General features: G+C 46.0%; 1 protein-coding gene across 1 annotated transcript in view; it reads left to right on the forward strand.

The window, feature by feature from the left end:
• The window catches only part of Rasgrf1 (RAS protein-specific guanine nucleotide-releasing factor 1), a 129,114-nt gene extending 111,919 nt beyond the window's left edge, over nt 1–17,195 (forward strand). Inside the window, exons 23-27 of the mRNA NM_001170531.1 lie at nt 2,743–2,940; nt 6,738–6,817; nt 10,163–10,280; nt 11,202–11,270; nt 16,779–17,195. Coding sequence (NP_001164002.1) covers nt 2,743–2,940; nt 6,738–6,817; nt 10,163–10,280; nt 11,202–11,270; nt 16,779–16,871 — 558 coding nt within the window. The 3' untranslated portion in view covers nt 16,872–17,195. The remainder of the gene's footprint in view (nt 1–2,742; nt 2,941–6,737; nt 6,818–10,162; nt 10,281–11,201; nt 11,271–16,778) is intronic.
• The last annotated feature ends 1,357 nt before the right edge of the window (nt 17,196–18,552 follow it).

Below are 18,552 nucleotides of genomic sequence, written 5' to 3' on the forward strand. Positions count from 1 at the left end.
ACCCCAGTTAAAATGGGTCCCTGACAAACTTCATCTGAAGTGCCCTTGACAGCCAGGAAGAAATGAGGAAGGCACAGTATTGCAGTGCCGGGGAGAAAGGTGCTGCCTGGCCCTGGATCTCTGTGCACCCAGGATCGAGTAAGTACAGGTCAAGAGCAAGATGGTTATTTGCTGATACTGTGGAGTAGGTGCTGTGGGAAAGACGTGCCACCTCGTTTAACCCACAACACTGAGTCGGCTGAGGAAGAACTGGAAGCTGAAAGAGATTAATGGCACTGCCCATGTGACATAGAAACTCCGCCCCCTTTGAACTCACACAGTCCTCTGGAGGCTGCCCTTGTGACTGTTTGGCACTTGGCATCTCTGTTCAGAGATGGAATGCATGCCTCTGAGGCAGGGGGTACCTTAATCTCTGACATGGTTCATTATCCCTTTGCCTCTAATGTCCTATTGCTTGACACTTGCTAGGATCTCCAGCGCTGGGACCAGACTTGGAGGACATAGGCATGCATCCAGGGTGCAAAACAGAAGGAGCCACCCACCCTCCCCATCCACACCCTGGTGCCTCAGTTTCCCCAGCTCTCTCCAGGACAGTGTAGAATGCAGATGGACACTGTGGGCCCTGTTCTTCCTTTTGTAAGAAAGGCCTTTAACCTTCCCCTGTGTAAGAGAAGGCAGTCAGAAAAATGCCTTTCGATTCCTCAACTGCAATAATTTCTATCACGAATGTTGACTCCTTAATTTTTATTTATTTTTAATGCGTATGCGTGTATGCCTTGAGTATATTTCTGTGTGCCTCATTCATGAAGGTGCCAGCAGAGGCCAGAGAAGGCATCAGATCCTGTAGAATTGTAGTTACAGGTTGTGGGCAACATAACATGGGTGCTGGGAACTGAACCCAGGTCCTCTGCTAGAGCAGCAAGTGCTTTTAACCATGGACTACTCGTCTCACCACCTCATAAGTTGATTTTTTTTTTGCTCAAAAGTTTGTTCTAGGGGTTGGGGATTTCACTCAGTGGTAGAGCGCTTGCCTAGCAAGCACAAGGCCCTGGGTTCGGTCCTCAGCTCCGGAAAAAAAAAAAAAAGTTTGTTCTATAGCTGCGAAGATAGTCATAGGATCCCTCCTTCCTATACTCCGTTGATGTGGTAAATGAGAATGACGGGGTTTTCTAATCTTCAAAGGTCCTGTGTTTCGGGCACAAACCTAACACAGCCATAGACTATAAATAGCTGCACGCCTGATATTTCTCTCTTGTGTTTTTTTTTTTTTTCCTGTCTCTGGTGCTAGAACACAGTGGTGGCTTTGTAGAATAAATTAACAAGATTTTTTTTTCTTTCTCTCTCCTGTGGGGGATCTCGCCGACTTGTTCTTTCAAAAAAAAAATTTTTTTTTTAGTTCTTTTTGAAAGGTTTTTAGTCTGGTGTTTTCTATGTGGAAAGATATTTTAATGACTTTGACAAGATGTATCAGTGGGAAAGCCTGCTGCCAAGGCTGATCGCCCGAGCCCATATGGCAGAAGGAGAGAAGCAGACAACCTCAAGTTGTTCTCACATGCACTGTGGAATACGCCATCCCACCCTCCTGCATGCACACATACACACAGAAATAAATAACAAATGCAAAAACAAATTAAAATCCCACATCCCCTCTTGGATCTATGCTGCAGCAACTGCCGTAGGGAAGGTTTCTTGGTAGCAGGGCTGGACCTGTTTGTGTGTAATTGGCTCTTAACATCTTTGTTTTTTCAATAACAAGTCCTTTTCTCTGCCTTTTGAAAGACTTTTAAATTTTAACTAGCATACAAAAAATGCATTTATTTCATTGCAATGCTTTCATTTATTATTATTATTATTATTATTATTATTATTATACTTCATTTACTTTCTATTTTAAACTATTATAGATGCAATGCAGCATGCAGGGAAGCAGATGTTTCCTGATTCCCCAGCTCCTTGCAATTCTAGTTTTCTGGTGTTTGGGCCCCAGTTTCCATCCCCTTAGCCACTCCAGTTCAAACTCACACATGACTTGTTAGTATGAATGTGATTGTTGGCAGACTGCAGGATTCTAAGGAGGTCTAGTCTGCTGTGTATGTGAGACCAAGTATGTGTCCTATTCCAGAAGGGAGCATGGTGGGAAGTTCCCCAGAACCAGGCTTGTCATATGTGTTTATTCTTCCACATGAACTTGAAGAGTCACTCTATCAAGTTCCAAAGCAATTTTCACTGGGTGTTTGTTTTACATTGAACTCATAGGTTAGTATGAAAAAGTGGCACTTATTCAAGCATTTACATCCTCCAATAACCTCTTACTCCCATGAAACATCCTATATGGTTCTCATTAAACTTAAATTCCAAGGTAATTCGTAGCTCTCTTGCTATTTTGGTGGCCAAAAGAATCTTTGCCATTATATTTTTGCTCATTTGTTTTTATTTTATTTTATTGAGGTAACATCTTACCATGTAGCTCAGGCTGACCTCAAACTTGGGGTCCTCCTTCCTGTGCCTCTTAAGTACTGAAACTACAGGTGCATGGTCAGCTTCATTGTGTTTTTTAATTGAGCATCAGTAATTTATAGGGCAATGTCTCCTTTTTATATTAAGCATCTGTACCGACAGTTTTCTAATTCGTTGTTTGGGGATTTTTAACATGAAATTGTGTCTATAAATAACGATTTATTATCTTTACAGTATTCATTTCTCATACTTTTTTTCCTCCTCTCTTATTGCATTGGCTTAAAGATCAGTAACTTGATCGCTTCAGAAATTCTCCGAAACGAGGAGGTCAGTGCAAGGGCAAGCACCATCGAGAAGTGGGTGGCTGTTGCCGACATTTGCCGCTGCCTGCACAACTACAATGCTGTGCTGGAGATCACTTCCTCCATCAACCGCAGCGCAATCTTCCGACTCAAGAAGACATGGCTCAAAGTTTCTAAGCAGGTGCGGACAGAAAGCTGGTACTGCCACCGGAGGGTCCTGGGCTGGGGTTTGAGAGCAGGGAAACCAGAATCGTCAGGTGTGAATGAAAGACTGAGCTGAGGGTTCAGATTTCCAGGAAAACAGTGCCACTTAAGGCCCGATATCTGGCCCACAGATGTGGCAGTGGACCTGTGAAACTTCAGTTCCTACTTAGCCAATTAAGATCCCACAGTGGGAGCCATAAGGCAGTGATTTTTTTTTTTTTTTTTTTTTTTTTTGGTACCAATACTCTTCATCTTGGTTTGGAACAAGAGCAGTAACTTCATAAAACTCCCAGCCAAGATCTGAAGAGGAGCTAAGATATTCCCTTCCAAGATTCCAATTTTCACCAGCCATCTGGGTAACTGTAATCTACTGGACAGTGGCATCTGTGGTCTTTCATCTGAGAGAATCTTGCAGGACCTAGCGTCACCATGGAGCCTGCCCCATCTGTAGCCCTCTAGATTTGCATTCTGTATCCCCTTCGATTTTCCCTTTCCTGCCTGTTTCTTTTTATCTTCCTAGAGCCAGTAGCAGGTTAGGATCTTACCCACTAACGTTTAGCAGCTCCATTAATCTTCCTACTTAGGTAAGCTTCCGAACCAGGAAAGCTTTGTAATACTCCCATCTCTGTCCTCCCCTGCTTTGTACAACTCAGCTCCAGTCTTCACATCTCAGTGAGACTGGGCCTCTTCCTCAATGGCACACTTGATGCCCAGATCAGGGTTAGAGCCATGGGAGATGTCTTTATGGTTAGTAATTCCACGAAAGAATAGAAGCTGGGAACTTCGGAGACAACTGGCCACACAGGCCAGTGCTCTCATAAACTGAAGTCAGGGTTGAACAAAACCCTGCAGAAGCTCCAAGTCTTCTGAGTCAATATGACTTGTGAAGGATTAGCCTGGGTCATAGAGAGCCTATGGCACCCTTTTCAAGGATCCCCTAGACTGGGCTTCACTTCCTATCCCACGAGACTCTTCCTAGAATTCACATGCTGTATTTCTTGACCGTATTTCCTCAGCATCACCATCCTCATGGAGTTAAGGGGTATGGGGATCATGGCCATTCTGAAATCATCCCTTCTCTTCCATGAGAGTCTAAAACAAAAGAAGTTAGTGGTCAGTGTATGCAGCCTGACCTGCTTTCTAGAACATCATTCAGAACTAGGAGCCAGCAAGCCTGGTCTAATAAAGGTAAAGGCACCTTAGAAGCACACACAGGCCTCAACTTTTACTAGTGTATTGAACTGGCTGCCTTCTCTGGTCTTTCTGTCTATGCAGTAGTTACACACCTACACTGTGCTTGGCTCTGATGGCTTGTGGAAGGCCGTGTGCGTGGCCCCAGCAGCAAAAGTCGGGTTCATTAACTCTCTGCAGATAGCCTGTGGACTCTTGTAACCTACCAAGATGGCCACACTTCCTTAAGCCCCTGAAACAAGTTTCATTTTTATCACATTCTTCAGTATGTCAGCCTAATTCAATAAAGCATGACGTCAAATGCAGACCAGCCATACAGAAAGGTCAAATGTGCTTTGAAATTTTGTGTTTCTCCTTTCTGCTTTCAGTTCCCTTCCCTGTCATCTTTCAAACAATCTCTGTCCCTTAAGGAAGTGTTCAGTGTGACTCTATGGGATAACAACAATACGTGATGGGCCTGTGTTTCCTCAGCTCAGGGAGGCTGAGTCTGTAGGGACAAAAGCCAGTCTTCAGCTCCCTATATACCTTGGCCTCTTTGGAAGGAGACAGTCTTCATCACTTGGTGTCTTCTATTTGATAAGCAGGAAAAGAAGGTATTTTGGAGGCAACAGAAGCATCTTCCTTCTTGACAATGTTCCTGACATAGACTTTGCTTGTGCCTTGATTCCAGTAACATATCTAGATCTTCTACCTTTTCTGCCCTCTGATGTCCAGAGACCCTCAAGATCCAGGGGCCTAGCATCCCAGGAGCACTAGAAAGTGAGAGCTCTAGGTCTAACCTAAGCACAATAAAAAAGCTCTATGGCCTTTCAAACTCTATCCTGGATAGAGTACAGCAGCCCAAAGGCAGTCTATGTACACAATAGGCATGAGAAGGTCGATGAAACAAATTGTGCACTGCTCAGAGCCATAGCTGGTCCCCGCACAACAGTAACCTACATAGAGCCAATGAGATAGCTTGGTAGGTAGGTAAAGTGGTTCATGTGTAAGCTTTGAAACCTAAGTTCAATCCCCAGAACCCATGGTAGAAGGAAGACTCCTGAAGTAAGCCCTCCGACCTCTACATACATTTACAAATCACACCCCCACACACATACACACACACACTGGCCTGTATACATGTTTATAGCTTCAAAGTATGGGTATCCATTGTCCAAAACCTACCATTTCTACCCTAGTACGACCCTTAGTGAGTATCTAAGGAATGGGGATTTGCTCTTGTGCATGCTGAGGGTATGTGACAGAGGCTGAGAAGGTCCCACATCTGTTGCTAAACCCCCACATCTGACCTGAATCCATCCTGGGTCATTTCTCTGCACATGAGTAGACAAGAAGGGAAGAGGGTACTACCAAAGGAAGAGATGATATGAGCAGTCACCAAGACCCCGGCATAGATTAGTCTACAAGCTTCAGGGTGCTGAAAGATAGTTTTAAAGGAAACTCAGTCACATGCCTTAACTTGGTGTAGGTTCTGTTCTGCTGTCACATGTCTGTCATCAGATTGGAATGTGTTTGTGCTTTGAGACAGGTCAGTCTAAACACTGGAGCTCCCGCTCTTTGCAGCTAAGGAGCCAAACCAGTCAATGTCTCTGTCCTGTCTTCCTCCTCAAAGGGCGTACACTGAGCATCCATCAGCATAGATGTTTGGATTGCCATGTTCTGTGACTGCACACACTGTGGCCTGCAACTATGTCCATCTGGGGCTGATCAGTACTCCTGGTCTTGTGATCCTTGGCATGGTTTCTCAGCTACATTCTGGATTTTGAGGACCAGATCTGGATAGGGAAAAACTAATTCCTCCCTCCCTTTTATAACTAGGGGACCTGAGTACATCAAAGAGACATCCTGTAGACCAGGCAGGGAAGGGAGCAGAGAGACAGATGCAGTACGGGGCACTCTCCTGAGAAAGCAGCTATTCTTGTCAGACAAACTCAGCTGCCTACTCTCTCCCCTGCTCATTGCTTAGCCCAGGCCTGGCTGATCATTTTACACACCCTTTCCCAAGCATTTCACCCTTTCCACCCAAGCCTTTCCTTCTGGGGTGATCCGTTCTTCTGCCATCCTTCCCCTTAATTCTTGACCTTGGATGGCATTCCTGGCTCCTCAGAGTAAAGGTGTGAAAAATTGCCTGGTCCATCTGGCCAGCTCATGGAACCTCCCTAAAGGGCTGGCGTATACCTCGGTGGCAAGGCACTTACTCTGTATGTCAGAAGCCCCAGATTCAGTCCTTAGCACTGAAAACAAAAACAAAACCAAAACTCACGACCATGAGCATTCTAGTTAATCATTTTCTGTTCTAAATACAAACACTCCTCACCACGTCTTCCTAAATCACCAGTTCTCAGGATCTCACCAGTTTCCGGGGTCATTGCTCACTTTGGTGTTTTGGGAGATGTATGTGAAGAGAGGTGCTTATGACAGAAATTGAGCCGAACTCCTAAGGACATCAGGGATGAGGTTGCCAGGCACAGAAAGTCTCCAAATTCAAATGTGGCCTGGAGCTTGTTAGATCACGGGCCAGAGTCTGGGGCTTGGGGCCTGGGTGTGTGATGAATGTTAGTAAATGCTTCTGATTCCTTCCAGACGAAATCTCTGTTTGACAAGCTCCAAAAGCTTGTGTCATCAGATGGCCGATTTAAGAACCTCAGAGAAACTTTGCGAAAGTAAGTGCTGCGTCTTCACTGTTGTGTTTAAAATTGTGTCCCACGTTACAGAGGCATCTTCACGCAACAACCAGTCCAAGCAAGAGGTCTGTCTGTCCCCCTGCCTACTCACAAGACCTATAGACTCTCCAGGCCCCAGCAGCCGATCTCCTTTGCTTCCATTACCTGTCAGAGAAATGCCAGAACAAATATCCGGGGTTGACCATAGAGTCGGTGCCAGATTTCTTGATTCTTAAATACAATTCTCCATTTTAGTGATTCCAATAAGCGATATGCCCAGGCGATTCATTTAAGGCCGCTATCTCTTGTTCGTGTGCAGAAATAGTCATCAGAACGAGTGCACACATTACTGACAGTTGCATCTTAGAATCAAAGAAATGCGGTTTTACCAATGGTTGATAATTTTATCTTCCAGTTTGCAAGGCACCTCCCTAACCATTGCCATTGAACCCCATCGACACTTCCTGGGATGTGGGTGTCTCAACTCCAGGACTGTTGTCACTTGGACCAGGATGGTTCTGTGTTCAAGAGTTTCCTGGTACAGTGTGGGATTTGTAGGCACACCCTGGCTTTGCTCCATGGGCTGCTAATGACATCTCTCTACTTAAGACTACCAGAAACATCTCCAGACATTGTGTACCCTAACCCTAAGACAGCTCGCTCCATCCTGTCTTCCTAAATGAAGGATGGGGGTGCATGCCAAGGTCAGGTGGCCATGGCATTAGAGCCTGGATTTGGCCTCTGCTGGTCTCCAAGACCAGTACTCTGAAGTCTGCCTTGGGTACCATCTCATGAAGTTCGCGTACCACTAACAAGAAAGCAATGACTGGGCTCGCTTTGGCCACGTACTCATGAGATGTGGACTCTGAAAAGACAATGCTCTGCTTTTATTAGTCCTGAGAGATGGTTTCTTCAGGCGTCAATACTAGGTTCCACTCCCATCGGTCCCTGTCTCGTTCCTAGCTGGCTGGCTTCTCACTGGACCTTGGAAATGCTGGGTCCCTCCAGCTTCCAGGAATACTCTCTTCCCTTCTGTAAGGGATCTCTTGACCAGAGCGGATAAGAGCCCCAGTACTGTACATTGGCCTGGGACAGCCAACAACTCCAGCCCTTGACACTGGCTGGAATGCCCTGCTAACTCCTTCTTCCCAGTCAGCCTCACCTGCCTCCTCTTCTTGCTTCCTTTCTGCCCTACCTCTTGTCCATCCTTCACTGGCTCAGTGTGCCATTGCCTTGACCATTTCAACTTTGTTTATGTCCTCAGACAGATGTTGAACTCATCTGTGCTATCCGGCCGTCTCTCCTCCGCCCGGGCTCCCTGGAGCCCTTGTGGACTGTGCTTGTACGGAGCTGCCCCTGTGCATTCACCAACTGTCCGTCTGCCTCTGGGCGTTACTCCATCTGCCTCCTTCACACGGCTTCCTCACCCACCGCAGCCACTACTGCTACCTAACTGTCTCCGTGGCTCCCATTCTGTCTGACCCTCTCCTGACTGTCTTCCCTTTCAGGTCTCCTGTATGCCTGTGTAAGTGCCTCCCCTCGAGCCCTCTGCTGCCTGTGGCACAGGGCAGAGAGCTCAGGGGTTTTCTGGGAACCAAGGTCTTTATGTAAGGCAGATCTGCTCTGTGAAGATGGAGAGCAAACCATGTCCAGTGATGCTGGGGCGTCTGTTTCACCAGGAAAGGAACAAAAACCAGAAGATAATTAACTGACAACAGTCTTCAGGCAGGAATGGTGACCTACCCAAAGGGTCTTGTAGTGACTCTCCCATGTGGGTCTACACCCCATTCATAAATCTCTGAAGGTCTACACCCCATTCATAAATCTCTGAAGGGTCTACACCCCATTCATAAATCTCTGAAGGGTCTACACCCCATTCATAAATCTCTGAAGGGTCTACACCCCATTCATAAATCCCTAAAATCTTCTTCATCACTGGGTTGTCACTGGGTTCTTACTCTGTACACTCCATCTCACTGGTCTTAGTGATTTCCATCAAAAAACAAAAGTTCAGGCAGGATTCTCAGTGCAGTGTAGAAGACATATAGAAATATATGGAGTTCACAGTAGCATTTAAGATACATGCCCAAGGGATGAGAATGAGCAAGAAGGGGACTGACCACTGTGGTGACCTACAGGCTTAGGTAGGCATCTCACTCTAAAAGATCTCAGGAACAGGTTCCTAAGCAGCATTTCCCTGTCCAAGTGACTGACAGGTCCATTTGGATTAACTCTTAACAGTGGGGCAATGCTGCATCCTTGTTCAAGAACGATCTTACTAGATAGTTATCTATTGATGGCCTCCTAAGCAATTCAGAATGGGAATATAGCTTAGTTGGTACAGTGTTTACTTAGTTCTCTAAGTTTGATTCGCCAGTATCAATAAAATCAGGTTTGATGGTCAGGACAGCCTGGGCTAGGTAGAGAGACCCAGTGGCAAAAACAATAACAACACAATCAGATGTGATAGTATTCACTTTTAATCCCAGCACAGGGGAGATGGAGACAGGTTCAAGGTCTGTACCTCATACCATAGCAAGAGTCTCAAGTGGCCAGAGGAACAATTCCTCTGGCATCTCTGTGCTGAGCTGAGAAGAGGTTGCCATAGTGGACTATCTCAGGAGCTCCCCCAAAGCTGCTGAAGGGAGGAGGGTGGTGGCTGCTCACTCCATCATCAACCCATTATTCCTTCCCCCTGAACACCCCTCCACACCCAAGGCACCAGAAAGCTGCCATGGTACATGGACATGAGCCCATGCTCAGAGCTACACATCAGAGGCTTGGTCCATCACACCAGAGTCTCATCTCTTGTAACTACAGACCCTGAGAATTCCCCCACCCTTTCCAGAAGACACTTCCAGGAAAATGGTCAGAGGGCCAGAGTTTCCTGCTTTGGCCCTCAAACCTAGGTGACAAGAAGACAGGTCTTGGGAACGCCGCACTGAGTGACTGCTGGAACTTGGGCATGGGTGGCACAGCCTTCCCAGAGGTGACTAAACACAGAATAACAGTGGGGAAAAACTGTGAACCAGGAGGTGATGGGGAACAGATGGGGAACTGCACTGCGAATATGTCAGAGAAGTAAAAAGGCATTTGGGGTCATAGAGGGAGGAGATTCCAGTAAGACCCTTTCTCATAGCCTGTGCGTGAGGGCCCAGGCAGCTCCATACTATCCTACACTCCAGCATGGCTGGGAGTCTATCAATGCCTGTGTGTGCCCTGTGATTCTTCATAACTACCAATCCCTTTGCCTCTATCCAGGCAAAATCTGCATGCAGAGTGCTCTTCTCTTAGCAGAAGTCCCTTTCCTTAAGTAAAAAACTGTGAATGCCATTTCTTTCCAAGTTGTGATCCACCCTGTGTCCCTTACCTGGGGATGTACCTGACCGACTTGGCATTCCTCGAGGAAGGAACACCCAATTACACAGAGGACGGCCTGGTCAACTTCTCCAAGATGAGGATGGTATGTGTCCCTGGGCAAATGGGGGCACAACTCACTCCAGACTGAACCACCCAGCCTCTGCCCCAGCACAACCTGTGCTGCCAGTTGCTGCTCAAAAGGCCTCCAGTAAAACCATGGCTGACAACATGGCTGACACTAACATCCTTAGCCCTGTGTTACCTGCCTTTCGCACTTCAGTCCAGTACCCCTCCCTATAGGGGAGGATGGATGAGGGCAAGATAGCTCACCTATGTAAAAAAGAAGAGCTGGGTCTGATCTTAAAGCTCACCTCATCCTCACCCTTTAATAGACACAGAAATGCTTGTTTTGTGTAACTATGGAAAAGTCACTCTGCAACACCACCATTCAAGAAAGCAAGTTTCAAATCTGCTCCAAAAGATCCATGACACGAGGCTGAGAGGATCTAAGGAGACCTCTCTGAGCAGGCACAGGACTCCTAGCTGTCCATGTCTCTCACTCACCCCAACCACAGAGCCTCTATTTGCACCTGTTTTGTCAAATGGGCTTACATAGTAATAAAAAGGGTATCTTTCCAACACAGATGAGCAACTCCATCTTGGCGATGGAGAGAAGCCCTCATGCTCTGCATCCTGGCATACACACATTAGACACCCACATATCTGGCACCCACTCTGATTGGCAGCCTGACGTTTGTGTTGTAGTGGTGTTGGGAAATCTGCAGCCCTGACTGAGGGAGTTCTCTTTAAAATGCACGCACGCATGCCTCATGCATGCACACATCAGCACAGCTGTCCCCCACACAAACAGATTTCACCTCAGAAACAGATGGCTGGTGTAAAGAAAGCCAGCGGAGTTTTCCAGGAGCCAGCGTGACTTCAGATATAGCTACCAATGACCCTTTCCATCCCTAAGGCAACAAAGGAGAGCAGACTGTTCTAAAACTCTTCTGCCTTCCTGCAGATCTCCCATATTATCCGCGAGATTCGCCAGTTTCAGCAGACTACTTACAAAATCGAGCCCCAGCCAAAGGTAAGAAGTCTCCTTTCCTTCACAGTGGTGCGTCGGCATAGGCTTCTGACATTTTCTGAAGCATCTTCCCTCATCCCTTCAAGGATCCTCATGGTCCAGCTTAAATATGCCATTTCCATCAGGAAACCATCCCTGTCCCCTGGCCATTAAACAAGCTGGTCCTTCCTTGTAATTCTTGCCTTATTTGACATCCCGAGGGCTGGCTTAAAACAATGTCTGCTCTCCCACAAGACTAGAGGGGCTCTGGACATCCCCTGTGGTTGGTTGGTTAGTTGCGGTTTTGCTTGTTTTTCAGTTCACAGGGTGTGCATGTGTGTGTGTGTGTGTGTGTGTGTGTGTGTGTGTGTGTGTGTGTGTGTGTGTTCATATACACATGTACCACAGTGCCCGTGGAAATGAGAGGACTATTTGTAGGAGTCACATTTCTCCTTCCACCATATAAATTCCAGGAATTGAATTTACATCACAAGGCTTGTCAGCAATGCCTTTACCAGCTGGGCCATCTTGATCAGCCTGGTAAATTGGCCTTTGGTTGACGTTTTTCAAAGTCTCATGTAGCCCCTGCTGGCCTCAGATTCAATATGTAGCCAGAGACGACCTTGAACTCTTGATACTCCTGCCTCTGTCTCCCAAGGGCTAGGAAAATAAGCAGACACCACCATGCTCTTTTTGTATGGGGCTGAATGAAGCTCAAACCTGGGATTTTGCAAATGGAAGTCAGGAGAGTGAGCCACATCCCCAGTCCCAGATACTTCTCTTCTTGAAAAGTATTATACTTCCAAGTCGCGGAAATCACATATATTTCCTCCCAAAGACAAGATTATCCTTCTTCTCAAGTCTACATCTGGGCCAGTTCATAAACACAGCATATTTTCTCTACTATGATGTCACTATGATGTTACTTGCCATTCATGGCCCAGCGCCATTGTGTTTTCTCATATGTCTGGAGTCACTCCTTCCTGTGACTTACCCTTGTTTAAAGTTGCAAAGACAGCCATCCCTCTCACTAATCCTTTATGTGGATGGACATCTAGCTCATTTTTGTCTTTCTCTGCTACTAACCAAACCCAACTCTTGTGTTGGAGTTGGTGATGTTGACAGAGTACTTGCCTAGCATGCATAAAGCCCTGCGTTGGATCCCTAGCATAAATCCAGGCACGTGATCAGGGCCTATAATACTAGCACTTAAAAGGTGAAAGCAAAGGATCAAGAAATTCCAGGACATTCTTGGCTACATTGAAAATTTGAGGCCAGCCTGGACTACCTGAAACCCTGTCTCAAAAAAAAAAAAGTGTTATTGGGTATGATATGATACATATCCTTAATCTAGGCACCAAGGAAGCAGAGGCAGGAGGATCTCTGTGAGTTCAAGGCAGGCCAACCTGGTCTACATGGTGAGTTCCAGGACAGTCATAGCTACATAAAAGAGAGAACCTGTCTCTAATTCTGTGCCATGTTCTGTTCTGCCATGTAGAGAAGATCCATGGAGAACTAACTGGGCCATTAGTATGTTGCTCTTCATTCACTCAACAGACACCTATCTATAGAAGGAGTACTGTGCTTCCAGCACCGTCTCAGGCCATAAAGCACAGAGCACAAAATAGATAAGTACTTGTCCTCATGAGTTTGCACGCTGGAGGGAAATAGACAAAAAAGTAAAGCCACAGTATCAATCAGTGGTAGGATGTTTGCTTAGCATGCTTGAGGCCTCATGGAGCCCATGAAGTTCCATCCAACCTCATAGAGCAAAAAGGAAAAATCACATGTGTGCAAACACACACACACACACACACACACACACACACACACACACACACACGATATTACCCTAGGTTAAAACACACCAAAACCCACAAAAAGAGAATTGACTCCCAAAAGTTGTCATCTGATATCCACATGCACACCATGGCATATGAATGCCCCCCCACACACACACACCACATATACACACATAATAATAATGTACAAGTACTTGGAAGACTCTATGAAGATTTGAAGGGTACTTGAAATTTGAATGACTTGTATATCAGGCAATTGTATGTCAATTACCTGTCATGACTGTCATAGTGATTCTTTATGAGAAGATGGCTCTTATACTAGCAAACACATGGCAGAGGAAGAATCATGATACTCAAGATGATTCCATCCAGAGATGTGAGTTCAATCTCCAGAACACACACACACACACACACACACACACACACACACACACACACACCACACACACACACACACACACACACACACACACACACATACACACCCGGTCTAAGCCAAAAATGTGTGTGGTCTGTGGTCTGCCTGGCCTGGAGCACAATATGTAGTCCACCTTGGCCTTGAGCTCATAGAGATTGGCCTCACTCTGCCTCCCACCACATCTAGCAACCTCCTGAGGGCTAGAATTAACTTCTAGCATGCTGGGCAAGCATTGAGTTACATCCCCAGCCACACATCATTTAGCCTATAATAAAGATTAAGGGCTGAGGTGATGGCCTAGCGCAGTAGTTCTCAACCTGTGCATCACAACCTCTTTGGGCACAAACGACCCTTTCACAAGAGTTACCTAATACCATCTGTCAACACAGATATTGGCATTATGATTCTTTTCTTTTTTTCTTTTCTTTTTTTCGGAGCTGGGGACGGAGGCATTATGATTCTTAACAGTAGCAAAATTAGTAGCAACAAAAATAATTTGTGGCTGGGATCACCACAACATGTATTAAACGGTCGTAGCATTAGGAAGGTTGAGAACCATTTGCTGAGTGGGTAAAACAATTTGCTATAAAAGCATGAGGACCTGAGTTCAAATCCTCAAAGCCCATAAAATCCAGTCACAGTTCATGTTCACACTGTGTTCTTAAGCACCATGTTCCTATGACAAGATGGGAGTCTCTGACTCCTGTGACTGGGAAAGAAAATCTCCAGACACTCAGGCTATCTTAGTTAAGCTTTTATTGCTGTGAAGAGACACCGTGATCACAGCAACTCTTAGGAAGGAAAACATTTAAATGAGGCAGGCTTGGATGTTTAGTCCATGGCAGGAAGCATGGTGGCATGCAGGGAGACTGCATTGTACTGGAGAGGTAGCTGAAGAGTTCTACATCTGGATCTGTAGGTAGCAGGAAGTGACAGTGACACACTGGCCAAGCTTGAGCTTCTGAGACCTCAAACCCACCCCCTACTGACACACCTCCTCCCACAAAGCCACACCTACCCCAAGGCCACACCTCCTAAGAGTGCCACTCCCTATGGGCCTATGGGGGCCATATTTATTCAAACCATCACACCTGCCAACTAAACTGACTTCACAGCAGTGCACAGCAGAGACCCAAAGAGTCTTTGGAAAAGGTTGTCCTCTGATCTTTATATGCACACACCTACATTCATACACTCACTCACACACATACACACACACACACACACACACACACACATCACAGAGAGAAAATAATAATATTAAGGCATAACTATCCATTTAAAGTTAGCAGCATTTGGAGGAACTATGTTGGTGTCTCACACACTGTGCATTATAATGAACATGGCACCCTTGAAAGTCTCAGAAGTTATCCTCAAATTTCAAGGCTCTCATCTATCTCCTACCACCACCTTAACCTTCTCCCACGCTCTGAGGTTCAGACCAAATAAACACCACTGCTCCTTCAGACCTACCAAGTGTCTCTGCAGGGATGGCTTTACCACCAGTCTCCAGCTCCAGGGGAGCATCACAGGGATACTGCACTATGTATTCATGGAAAGGACTGGCCAGTCTGTTCTGGGAGCAGAGTACTCCAATAAATTCTAGGATCCCCTTACATGGAGCTCCTGTCTAGGGCTGGAAGACTAGTTCATCTGATGAGGCCATAGGTCACCCTGTCTTCACCTACAGGCTGAGTGCCGTCAGATAAAAGGTGGTCTTCCTAGATATGCAGGGTGTGAGCTGTTGATAAGACATAGGAAAGTGGACAGGCCATCTGTTACTGTCAATCAGCATCCAGATGCTTCTGACCTTCATGGTGACAGAGTCAGTTCCCCAAGACAAAAAGCAGCAGGCTTGATTTCCCCTGAAACAGCTGTCATTCGACTTGCAAGCAGAGAATGCAGGGACCATTTCTTTTCCCTTCTTGCTCTTGGTTTCTGTGGAGGGAAAAAGGCATGCTTGCTTCCAAATTGACAAATGCATGAACCTTGGATCCAGAGGTCAGAGCTCTGATCTCTCCTTGAATGTACAGGAACTTAGCAAAGACTTGGAATCAGGAGGAAAGTGGACAGGCCCAAGGAAAGATAACTGAATTTCCCAGAGCGACCATTCTCAATTTTTCATGCTAACATTTTGCCTCAGTCCCAGCCATGGAAGCCTACACAAGTCCTCCCCACCCCCAGACAGTCCTGCTTGAGATGAGTCTCACAATACCGTTTAATCCTGCTGTAGGGCATTGGAAAGGAACTGTTCAAACAGAAAGAATTGTGAACACCATCAACGTGCCACTTAGATTCAACAATTGGCCTATCAGGGAGTTGTTTGTTCTGTTCAAGTCCAAAACATTTCCTCAAGTGATCAACTAAAACAAAAGAAAGAAGAGGAGGGGGGGAGGGAGAAGGAGGAGGAGGAGGAGGAGGAGAAGGGGGAGGGGAGGAGTGGGGGAGGGAGAAGAGGAGAAAGAGGGGAGGAAGCAAAGAAAGAAAAGCAATCAAGGCTCATTCTTACCATGTACGGTTTATTACTATTAAGATTGTTTATTAAGAGAATATAGGAACTTGTGGATATAACTCAGTAGTTCTAACTCCAGCAAAATACACACAAAATGAATCTTAAGACATAATTTTTTTTAAAAAAAGTTATGCTGGCTGTGGTGATGCACCCATTTAATCCTAGCACTAGGAAGGCAGAGGTAGGTGGATCTCTGTGAGTTCGAGGCCAGCCTGGTCTACATAGTGAGTTCCAGGACAGCCAAGGCTATTACACAGAGAAACCCTATCTTTAAAAATAGAAGGAGGGGGAAAGGGCGAGGAGGGGGAAGAGGAGGAGGTGGAAAGAAAAGTTATATTAACACAGCCAAATATGGTAGTGCCAGCACTTGGGAAGCTATGGCAAGAGATCCTGTGTTGGAGGCTAGAGTTAGCCTTGTCTCATAACAAGACCCCTTTAGGGAGTAGAGGAGGCCAAAAATGTATATCCCACACGTGTGTGTCCTGAACCTACAAAAGAGTTTGGTTCCATTAAGGCATGGTGATGTATATCTGTAATCTCTACATTTGGCAGACTAGAATAGAGGGATGGTCTCAAGCTCAAGGCTAACCTGGGCTACATAGTGAGTTCCAGGCCAGCCTTGGATTGTAGAATAAGGCCCTGTCTCAAAAAAAAAAAAAAGAAAAGAAAAGAAAAGAAAAGAAAGAAAGAAAGAAAGAAAGAAAGAAAGAAAGAAAGAAGAAAAAGAAAATTTTCACAGGACACCCATTTCCACAGCCTGAGAAGTCCCACAATTCTATTGTTTCTTTCTCTCATTTCAGGTAACTCAGTACTTAGTGGATGAAACCTTTGTGTTGGACGACGAAAGTCTGTATGAGGCCTCCCTCCGAATTGAACCAAAACTCCCCACATGAGGCTGCACTCCCCACCCCTGCTGCACCGCGCCACATTGCGCCACACTGCGCTGCGCCGTGCCATGCCGTAACCCCATGCCGTAACCCCATGCCGTAACCCCATGCCGTAACCCCAGCCGTAACCCCATGCCGTAACCCCATGCCGTAACCCCAGCCGCTTCTGTGAACACCTGCTATGTGATGTTGTAGAATAACCATGTAATGTTGTAGAAGAACCGTTCGTGTTCCTCTGTACTTGTTCTGCGGTGTGCGCCTCTCTGAGAATATATAATCTGTTCCTGTCGTGTAAACCCGAAGAATAAATGTCTGCATTCAAAATACAAATGTCTGCACTCTGAGACTCTGTCCCATCTTCTGGGAAGCCTATTCCTTCAAACGGCCGTACTCCCTGTCAGCTCTCCCAGGCCTTCATTTCAGTCAGAAAAGGAGACAGAACCAATATGACACAAATCTCAAACTCAGTCCTGCTACATCCCGCCCAGCCCAGGCCCCTGGTCTCAGACTACGGAGGCATCCTCCCCAACAAGTTCCACATAGTCATGATAACTGGGTGGGGCAGGGGGAGGGAAGGGAAAGCCATACCTGCAAGTCCAGTCCTTGACACCTCTTCCTGCTGACGGTGATGTCAATTTCCAAAGCAGCCTCTTCAGCCAGAATCGCAGATCTCGACAGTCCCCCTTTGTCTCCCAGTAAACCTGGCTGGAAGGTAGTCCTCTCTGCTGCAAACCATGACCCTTGCACCAAATGCCACCACTTCTAGCACCGTGCTGCTCTCAGCCCGAGGATTAACACCAGATAGCATGAAAAGCAGGCTCAGTAGAGGTGGACATGTCCCTAGAAGTTCTCTTGGAAAATGTAATCTGAACACCAAGTTGTGATGACCCCGGCTAACTTCTGTCCAGCCTCCACTGGAGGTCAGGAACATAAAAATGTCACTTCTCCTTTTTCAGCTGCCTGGCAGTCATTACAAGCTTATGTTGAGATACCCTGAGTCTGTATACCGTGTAGTAATTAGTCCCGTGATATAGAATTAGGAAACCAAAATGGAGTGTTTCTATTGCATATAGTATAGTCTTGTCTAAATGCCTTCTAGCAGGAATATGCTAAGGTGGTGCTTGATTCTGTGAAGATTACCATGACTTTTTTTTTTTAACATTAGACAGTAGAGAGAATACAGGTTCACTCAGAAGTGGCAGGCATTCTCCCCTGCAGCAGACAAACAACGTTTGCTGTAAGCAATACCTAGTGGTATGAGAATCCTATTTCAAGCCCCAAAATATCTCAACTTACAGCTTGCTTAGAAAAACATTTCCATTTTTATAAAAATATATGTTTCCTCACTACCCCTTGTTAGTAAGCCTATTCTATCTCAGGATAAATGGTAAGTTTTGCTTGGTTTAGTTTGTTCCCACAAAAAAATATTGGATGAGAGTTGTTCCTTACCTGGGCTAGTACCAGAGCTCTCAAATGACAGTGACATCATCCCTGCTTTGGTCTGATGAGGTTGACTGATCCCATCACCTACTGTACTCAAAACAAACCCCTCAGAAACAGAGTGGCTTAAACTGTTTGTACTACTTTATGTGGGCTGACTGGCCTGCACTAGCAGCTCTTGTGTGGAGACTGCCCTTAGACTATGGTCTGGAACAGTAGCAAGGGCTTCAGTCATAGGAAGGTACGC

This window comes from Rattus norvegicus, chromosome 8, assembly GCF_036323735.1.
Source record: "Rattus norvegicus strain BN/NHsdMcwi chromosome 8, GRCr8, whole genome shotgun sequence".
Classification (NCBI taxonomy): domain Eukaryota; kingdom Metazoa; phylum Chordata; class Mammalia; order Rodentia; family Muridae; genus Rattus; species Rattus norvegicus.